Source organism: Populus euphratica, unplaced genomic scaffold, assembly GCF_000495115.2.
Source record: "Populus euphratica unplaced genomic scaffold, PopEup_1.0 scaffold354.1, whole genome shotgun sequence".
NCBI lineage: Eukaryota > Viridiplantae > Streptophyta > Magnoliopsida > Malpighiales > Salicaceae > Populus > Populus euphratica.
The window spans coordinates 159,704-169,377 of record NW_011500241.1 but is presented as its reverse complement, the minus strand read 5'-3'; the positions used below and the strand labels follow the sequence as shown (position 1 = coordinate 169,377).

The 9,674-nt window shown below is 34.1% G+C and overlaps 1 protein-coding gene across 1 annotated transcript; it reads left to right on the top strand.

Moving 5' to 3' along the window:
* The first annotated feature begins 1,952 nt into the window (after window positions 1-1,952).
* LOC105112570 (Ran-binding protein in the microtubule-organising centre protein) lies at window positions 1,953-9,261 on the top strand. The gene is made up of 12 exons (XM_011008303.1): window positions 1,953-2,305; window positions 2,399-2,500; window positions 3,398-3,478; window positions 4,206-4,315; window positions 4,430-4,565; window positions 4,738-4,836; window positions 5,491-5,596; window positions 5,695-6,107; window positions 6,172-6,348; window positions 6,465-6,662; window positions 8,440-8,763; window positions 8,915-9,261. Exons 1-12 carry the CDS (start codon window positions 2,027-2,029, stop codon window positions 9,005-9,007), a joined length of 2,118 nt encoding a protein of 705 aa, XP_011006605.1. The 5' UTR covers window positions 1,953-2,026; the 3' UTR covers window positions 9,008-9,261.
* Window positions 9,262-9,674: the final 413 nt, after the last annotated feature.

The window sequence follows — 9,674 nt, the reverse complement described above, 5'->3', positions numbered from 1 at the left end:
TTAAAAGATGAAATTGAAAAAAAACTAAATTTAAAATTTAAAAAAGCAAAAAAATAAAAAAAATATTATTCCAATTATCAGTACTTTGTGAGGAAGGAATAATGATTTCTCTTCTTAATTAGTTTTGTTAGATAAGGTCATTTTTTGTTGTGATTTTTATATTTTGATTTAAGTTAGTTTGTAACTTTCAAATCAAAGAAAAGTCATGATACATACACATATTATATCATTTATTCACATTATGCTATGAGTCAGATTAATTTTTTTAGATGTTAAAAAAAATATTGAGGTATTATTAACATGTTCTTTTAAAAAAAAAAACTTAAATAGTGTAACGATTGACGTGATGTGATTTGACCAACTTAACAAATCCAAAGACAACTAGAAAAAAACATAATTTGACTAAAATATTTCGAGACAACATCTTTTTTTTTTCTTGATAATGAGACAATAATATATTGAATCTACCCGGATCAATCCTAGGTTAACATGTAAAATTCACGACTTAGGTCATAAGACTATGATAACCTCATAGAAAACAATTCAAAAAACATTTTGAATCTCAAATTTCAATCAACCCAATATAAAAAGATAAAATTAAAAAAAGATAAAATAATGACCTAAGTCAACTTAGGCTAAGCTATTAAATTTAGGTCATAAGACAAGAAGAGCTCAATAGAAAAAAAAATCAAAACAAGTTATGAAGTCTAATTCTCAATCAATCTCATGTTAAAGATATCTAATTCTCAATCAATCTCATGTTAAAGGATGAAATAAAAAAAAATCAATAAAAAAAATAGATCTAATTTAACCCGTGAAACCTATGACTTGGATCATTAAACTAAGATAATCTCATAGAAAATAAATCAAAATAAACTATGAAGATTAATTCCCAACTAAATCAATGTTGAAGAATGAGATTAAAAAAAAATTTACAAAAAATAACAGAAAAAACTTGAGTCAACTAAGTTAATTTGTCCGAATCATGAGAGTAGAATAACTCTATAAAAAATAAAATAAAATAAATTATAAAACTTAATCTCTAATAATCTAATTTTAAAATTCAAAAAACTAAATTTATTTAAAAAAAAACATCATTATAATAAAACAGTACTTTGTGAAAAGGAACGATGATTTGTATTATATTTATTCTTCTTATAATTTATATTATACTTACTCTTTAAAAATGTTTCTCTAAGTTATTTTTACCAAATATATTTTTAATTTAAAGTTATTGTAATTTATTTTTGTTACATGAAAAGTAATTTTGAAATTTTAACTCAAAATTAAAAGTTAATAAGTCATACCAAATATATTCTAAATTATTGTCATTGTTATAAGACTTGCCAAGTGAAAATTATAAAATTCAAAATTAACAAGTCAATTTAATTACCCATCAATGTTGAGCTTAACACTTTTTAAAAAAATTCAGTTTTTTTTTAAAATAAATATCATCTTAATTAATGTTTTTCTTAAAAAATTTAAAATAATATTGTTTTAAAAGTTTTTTTAAAGACAAAATTTATGATGATTTAAATTAATCTATTAAATTTATAATTTGTATTTTAAAATATAGGTTAACTCTTGCTCAATTCTTTAATTATAGTTATCATATATATGTACTTATATTTCAATTTCTTTTTTCTTTTTTTTCTAATTTTTTATAATAACTTCATTTTAATTTTTTTAAATTAAAAAATAATAATTTCAATAACTTGAGTCGATTCGTTTAGCACATGACTCAAATCTGTAGTCGGTCAGATTTTTATAACCATGCTTCACGCCACCAACAGCATGACAGAAAATTTGACCACTCCCGTCACTACATCAAAACAAAACTTACAACCTCACGTAATTACCAAACACGTGGCAGGTATATAACCCTCAATCCCCTCCCCAAATTTTCACCTTACTTCGCCGCCTTTCTTTCTCATTCGTCGGTCGCAAAGAAAAGAAATTGTATATTTTCTCACTTTCTAACCTTGAAAATAATTTTCCCGAGAAAATCAAAACCAAACAGCAAATAATGGACTCGGCGCCAGTGAACTGGGAGGCTCTAGACAGACTCATACTAGATTTTGCAAAATCAGAGAATTTAATCGACGACTCCGCTTCAACATCAATAATATGCTCTCCATCCTCTTCTCCTCCAAGTTTCTCTTCCTCTTATCAATCACGATTCATCATTCGCCAGATCAGACGGTTCTTAGAGTCCGGTGACATTGACTCTTCTCTTCATCTTCTCCGCTCCCACGCTCCTTTTATTCTCGATGATCATCGCCTCCTGTTTCGCTTACAGAAACAGGTAGGTTCCTTATCTCATTTTTCCTTCTGATTATTTTCATTTTATTTTGTGTGAAATTGAAAATTGTATTTTATTTTAATTTTGTGTGTGTAGAAATTTATGGAGTTATTAAGGAGAGGAACGGACGAGGCGAGGGATTCTGCTATTGAATGCACAAGGACGGCTCTCGCTCCATGTGCACTTGATGCGTATCCGGTTTGTTTCTTCTAGCTTAATTTTATGACAAAAAAATAAATTTTGTTAAATTCGTCATGAATCGGTTAAATAGGTATTAGAAGTGTTGGAGATGGTTTTTGGATTTCAATTTTTAGGTTACATTTTAAATGCAAGAAATTAACGTAACTTTTGGAGATAATATCCTATAATTTAGTTGAAATAGTGGAGGAGTGGAAGAAACTAGTTAGTTATGCTTTTTGTGTATTACTGGATAGGTCAGTCGTGGAATGCCTTTTGCAGTGCTTCTGTTGAATGAATATAACCTAGCACTTGATAAGTTCCTGAACCGTGAATTAAAACCATACTTGATTAGAGTGGGATTGGTGGAGAGGATGATAATTTGGAAAGTTTGAGCTTTTGAAGGAGTTTCAGCAACAGATAAATTGGTACTTGGAAGAAGAGAGTTCTTTTTTTTCTTTTTTTCTTGATGGGTAGCAAGAGCTTTTAAGTTTCTAGATGGCTTGCTTAATTGTAATTGCAATTGTTTTGACAGTATTGTGATAAATGATTGTAAAATTTGCTCATGGTAATAGAATGGTGTCATTCAATGTCATATTTAGTTTTAGCTTATAAATGATGTGTAAATGGACCAATATATGTGTAAATATTTTCTTAATTTTATTATTGAGTGAAGAGTTGTGTTTCCGTGCTGATTTGGCTGCAAGAAATTGTGAGTTCATGGATATCTTATCAGAACTATACTTGAAAACTCAATTTTGTGCTGTGTTTCTTTATGGCACAGCTTCTGAGAATTTGATTACTGCTTGTAATCACGAAAAAAAGAAACAGAAAATCATGTGTGGATGCCATGTTTTTTCTTCTTCTTCTTCTTCTTTTTATTTGGAGGTCTGACAGAAATCCATGTATGTGTTTAAGGAAGCATATGAGGAATTTAAGCATGTTCTCCTTGCCTTTATATACGACAAAGATGATCAAAATTCTCCTGTGGCAAATGAGGTGAGCTTTATTTGATGTTAGCTGACGACCCTTTTCCTTTTTGCCATGAGATTTCATTTGTGTCAATGGACATTCTTTAGAAAATAAAGAATAAAGCCTGCTTCCTCTTATTTCTAGGATTTCAAGCTCTGAACACAAGCAAACTTCTTTTCTGTTTCAATATGTGTTTCCTGTATATGAATGTGACAAAGATGATGATAGCTTGCTCGATCTGGTCTATTAATAACCCTGGATTTTGTTGCCATTCAATATTTATTAACTCTCGTGATAGTTGATTTGGAATTTGGATTTGCATGCAAATTTCTCTTTGGTAACCCTGATGCATTTATTTGTCACTCATGTAGAATTATGACATTTGGAATGCTTAAATTTATATTAACGACATGGAACAATATCTTGGAGGTGTTGGGCTTTTAAGCATATATTGGAGATTTTCTTGGTTTATTTTGCCTAGGGTTTTGATGGAAATTAAGTGGGACTGGTGTCTGGTTGACTAAAAGATGTATGGAATAGTTTGATATGATGAATGGAACTTTATGCTGATAACTTAAACAAATAATTTATGTTCTATTGTCATTTTACCTGCAAGATTATATTTCACTTATGATGAAGCAATCAGGTTCTTTTCCATTTATGATATTTCCCTCCGAATATCCATAGCAAACCAAAACTTCCTGGGAAGAGTACCTTTTTAGTTGTGTGATTCAGCATACAATATTTGTTGCAGTGGTCTGAAAGAAGGAGGTTTGAAATTGCTGGATTGATGTCCTCAGTCTTAAGAGCTCATTTACAGGCATATGATCCAGTCTTTTCTATGACATTAAGATATTTAATAAGGTTGGTATTGATGCTTACTTTTGATTTATACTCTATCTGTTAAGTGCTTGTCAGCCTGCTATTGCTTGCGCTAGCTGGATTGTAATTTTTCTTCACTTCTTCTATGTGGTGCAGCATACACAAGGGGTTTTGCATTCGTCAAGGTATTTCATCACCCATTTCAGATCTTACTGAAAGGTTGCTCCTTGAGGAGCGCGATCCTCCTGCTGTTCCACAAGAGAGTTTTTATGAAGCACCTCCATTTGATGAGGTGAGGTTTCTAATATTCAATGCAATTGACCTTAGCTGATGCTGAGAAACGGCTGTATCCCAGTGGCAAACTCCTTTTCTCTTGCAGGATCATCAGGCTTCTGAACAATTCTGATAATGTTTATTTCATATATACAGGCAATTTACATCACATGTTTTATGTTAAAATACAGGTGGACATACAAGCACTTGCACACGCCGTGGAACTTACGAGACAAGGGGCAATTGACAGCTTGAGATTTGCTAAGGGAGACCTGTTTCAGGCATTCCAGGTACACATATTTTCTAATGTGTTCCATCCTTAATGTGATATCATCTTCTACATGTGCAAGTCAAGTTCATTTGGATGAATTAAATTATCCATTGCATTGGCTGTGTCTTAGCCTTGGTTGACAACAAGTGAATGTAATGTGCCCATAAAAGTGTCATGCTTCCACATCTGTACTTTTTTTCAGCAATAAACTTGTGTTTAAGCAATATGCAGGGTGTTTGGAAGTCCACTTGATAACAAGCATTGTATATGAATGTGCGCGTGCTATTCAGATCCTAGTTATTTTCTGCTAATTGAGCAGCTTGACTGTATGAACTTATCACTCACTATTCTTGAACATTTCTGTCACAGAATGAGCTTTGTTGGATGAAGGTGGATGAATTAAATTATCCACTGCATTGGCTGTGTCTTAGCCTTGGTTGACACCAAGTGATTGTAATGTGCCCATAATAGTGTCATGCTTCAACATCTGTACTTTTTTTCAGCAATAAACTTATGTTGTATTTAAGCAATATGCAGAGTGTTGAAGTCCACTTGATAACAAGCATTGTATATGAATGTGCGCGTGCTATTCAGATCCTAGTTATTTTCTGCTAATTGAGCAGCTTGACTGTATGAACTTATCACTCACTATTCTTGAACATTTCTGTCACAGAATGAGCTTTGTCGGATGAAGGTGGATGTTTCAATGCTTGATGAGCTTGTTCGTGAGTATTGTGTCTACAGGGGTATTGTTGATTCTGGTCTTGCATTGCCTTCTGGTGATTCTCAAACTTCTATCTCTGTTTTAGATTTCATTCATCTCACCTTCCCTCTCTCCCTCCCTCTAACACATACACACATGTTATGATTGCTTTAGTATCAGGATTAAAAACCCTTGCCGAGCCTTTAAAAGTTGGTCAATCAGAGCCTGGCTATTGTTCCTCAAGGAACTACTCTTTTGAGGGTGACAATACTAACAGTAAACATTCAGATGGTGAAACTTCCGTAAGCAATGCTCATATGAATGGCTCTCCTGAGGATAGTGTGGATGTGAATAGCATACAAGGAACTGATGTTGAGTTAAGATATGCGTGTGAATCGACAAACTATTCTGAAGATTGCAGCACCAGCGGATCACATCAAGCAGGAATTTCCAAAGTTCTTCAAAGAAACAGAAATTATACAACAGGAGAAAGGAGCAAACGCAAGCGATGGAGGGGGAGGCAAGATGATGAAGACTATAAGCAAGACGTTAATGCCACCAGTACAGATTTATCCAGGGAACAACAGGTAGCTACTTGGTAATTTTTTTTCTAGTGATTTATGTGGTTTCCAATAGAATATTTTTCTGCAGGGCTTGGAAAAGCATCCTTCAGCAGACATAAAGAGCAGAGATGATAAATATGAGATTGTACTTGGGATGAAGGAACTGGCAGGTAGAGGAATGGCAGCAGAGGTTGTGGAAGAAGTTACTGCTTTGGATCCAAACTTTTTTTTGCAAAATCATTTCTTGCTCTTCCAGTTGAAACAAGTAAATATGGTTCCTTTGTCAATTCTGACTTTCATCAATTAAATGTCAAGGGTATTGTTTTTGTTTTTCTTGAGCTTTATACAGGATGCTGTTTCTGAATATTCCGGTGGTTTCAGGTTGAATTCCTTAAACTGGTTAGCTCTGGTAAGCATTCAAGTGCTCTAAGGGTTGCAAGCTCACACTTAGGGCCCATAGCATCAAGAGATCCTTCTTTGCTGAAGCCCTTGAAGGAGACTTTGTTGGCATTGCTCTGGCCTAATGAAGATGCCCTTGGAAAAGGCTTGCCTTTACATGCACTTTCAACTTCTCTTCAGGTATCGTGACTTGGTCTTGGTGATTAAACTGGAAATGCTTCTTGATTTGTTCCATCATTTTGATTCTTTCAGAATGGTGCTACTCATTTACATAGAAAATTGGTTGTGATCATCTTTCACTGTTTCGCGACTGGAAACTTTGTTGACCATTGTGTATTGGTCATAATTCGTTGGAATTAACATGTGTAAAGTACTGTCTAAATGGGACCACATAACATGCCTCAATAGGGTGACATCTTGTTTTTGTGTCTCATTATAACAAGATCACCTGGAGGTGTTTGATGTGATAGATGATGTAGGTTGTGCTATTGTCAACGAGAATTGAACCGTGAGTATTTCGACTAGTTTTGTGAGATGTGTTTAAATGACGAAAAAGAACAAATAAATTGGTTTTTCATGGAATGATGAGGTTTTGCAACATTTTTATGTTTAAATGACGAGAAAAGGAACAATTGAATAGCTTCTTCATGGAGTGATGAAGTTTTGCAACATTTTTATGTGCTTGTTTACTCAATGAGGCATAAATGAGGAAAAAGGAACATTTGAGTAGTTTTTTTTTTTAATTTATTACTTTTTTATGGAATGGAAGTACATGAGTTAAAGAGTACCTGGAGTGAGATTTCAGCCACAGTAAGTATTGTGTACTTTTATATGTCATGTTGGCTTTACCTGTTCTTGCATCTTCAGTGGTACATGTTAAAGTTATGAGTAATGCTAAATGCAATTGAAGATACATCACGAAATTAATCAATCAGGAGCCAATCCAATTTCCATGTCACATCCATTTTTTACTTGAAAACAAAAACAATCTTTTCCCATCTTTGTCATCTCCCTTGCTTTGTTCCATAATGTTTCATGTGGTTAGGGGCTTTTTTATCTGAAAAGAAACAAGAAGAATTTTAGTTGCATCGGTATGGTGTACTTGGGTTAGTGACTGATTGATTACCTTGCTCCATGGAACCCCTCTTTCTTGTTTTGGAATGAGTTTCTTGGCAGTGTGTTGCATGATCAGATTACTGTCTGCATGCCTAGCAGGCTATGCTCTCTAGCAACTGGAGTACTTTACCTCATATCATCATTGATTCAATTTGGTTGGCTTATTTAAAAAACAAGAAGAATAAAGATGGTTTAATTAGATGGATGCTTTACTTATTCTACAACTGCCATTTTGTCTTCTATTATCCATGGATGGCTTTAAGTTGATAAAAAAGTTGGAAAAGTTGGCTTGGTGTTTTTTTTTTTAAAAAAAATAACTTCATGTAAAGATAGTATGGTATGGCAATTTGAGTGTGTCATTAAGTTTCTTGAAGCATTCGTGGTGTATTTTTCATAGTATGTAGCATTAATCTAAAGTTATAGGATTTGAATAGTGACAAGGCTATGAGGAAGAACTGGCTGATCAATTTCCATAGCAAGGGTGTTTGATAAAGTTACAGATGTTTTCCTTCTGTGTACCCCCATCAACCGATTGGGATTTGCTATTTTCACTTGATATTTTGGTCAGTGCGCTAAAACATTGATATTCAATGCGAGTAAATCTTGAAGTTTGTTTTCTACTGATGCTAACAGTATTTGTTAGGAAACATGCTGAAGAGAAAGTTCAGTGTTTTTTTTTTAAATATTCCAACTTGTTTTGAAGTGGTGGTCATATTGCTACTATTTCCTCGGTTGCTTTGATGTTGGGTTACCGATACAAACATAAGCATTCTGAGCTTTATTTGACCGAGGATTATTTTGTATACACGTTAATGACCGTGCATTTTTATATCTGTGATAGTTTGCAGTAGGTCGGAAGCTTGGTGTTGAAGAACCGCAGCTTATGAAGCTGATGAGAGCAACCCTCCATACACACAATGAGTGGTTTAAACTTCAAATGTGCAAAGATCGTTTTGAAAGTCTTCTAAGGATTGATTCTTTGAAAGATGTTAATACTCCCTTGATTTCTGCTTGTTCCATGTCGAAGTCAAATGCTGATAGCTGCACCCATGGATCCTCCCAGGTTACAATATCTTCCAGCACTAGGGTTTCAGAAGATGGTAGCAGCGCAACTCAAGAGTCATCTAGAGATGTTTGTGATGAAAATGCAATACTAAAAGTTATGGTAAGTTGTGCGTTTCTATTGCTGCCCTGCAAAATAAGATACAGCTTTTTCACCTGTTTTCAATTGGGGTACTGCTAGAAGCCTTCTAGGACAGATATTGGTTGGAAGCCAATTGTATAATCTCTGGTTTCTATGTTTGGGGTTGGTGCAGGAATTTCTTGCGCTTCCAAGGGCTGATGCTATCCATCTTCTTGCACAGTACAATGGAAATGCGGAGACTGTCATCCAGCAAATATTCGCTTAGCTTGGGGTTGAAAACTGTATTGATAACTGATAAATTCGTTTTTTTATTTATAAACCTTTTTTTTTTTAATATTCATTCTGTGACATAGAAGTTGATATTCAATCACTTTCACAAGGAAGGCCATAATAACCATCCACGGAACAGTGGCCTACTTTCTTGGTTTCTGTATGCTTTCGGTCGTGATTTTCTTGTCAGAAAGCAAAGCTTAAAAGATTATAATATCACCCCTGATTTGAGTGTGTGGTGGATATGAATCTGGCGTGTTTTTTTTTTTTTTTGTTTTTTTCCCAAGCTACCTGTAGAAGTAATGACCAGTGTTTGCCCTCGGCACTGGCTATTCTTGTGTCATTAACATGTTTTGCTTCACGCAGCTTGCAAATCCATGCTGCTTGCTCTGCTGGTGCCAAGAGTCCAAACAATTTGGAATTTTGGATCCTATCGGCCTGGAGTCGTGGATGTTTTGTTTAGCTTCCAGCCGCTTCCAATTCCTGGCTCGCACATGCACACGGGCCTCTATGGTGAGTGCTACTGGTACTGGTTGTAAGCAATATTTACACGTTCGTTGGTCCGATGGGACCTGGTTTAAAGTCGTGCAGTTTTCTGTGCTGTATGCGAGTGTGTTGTAGCATTTGTAGTTTAAATTTTCTTTTTTAAATTTAGAAATGTA

What these genes read in the sequence shown, in the direction of transcription:
- LOC105112570 (XM_011008303.1), top strand. Translation starts at nt 2,027, where the DNA reads ATGGACTCGGCGCCAGTGAACTGGGAGGCTCTAGACAGACTCATACTA. An exon ending in AAGCACCTCCATTTGATGAG is followed by an intron (nt 4,566 to 4,737) that starts GTGAGGTTTCTA and finishes GTTAAAATACAG; the next exon opens with GTGGACATACAAGCACTTGC. An exon ending in ACCTGTTTCAGGCATTCCAG is followed by an intron (nt 4,837 to 5,490) that starts GTACACATATTT and finishes TTTCTGTCACAG; the next exon opens with AATGAGCTTTGTCGGATGAA.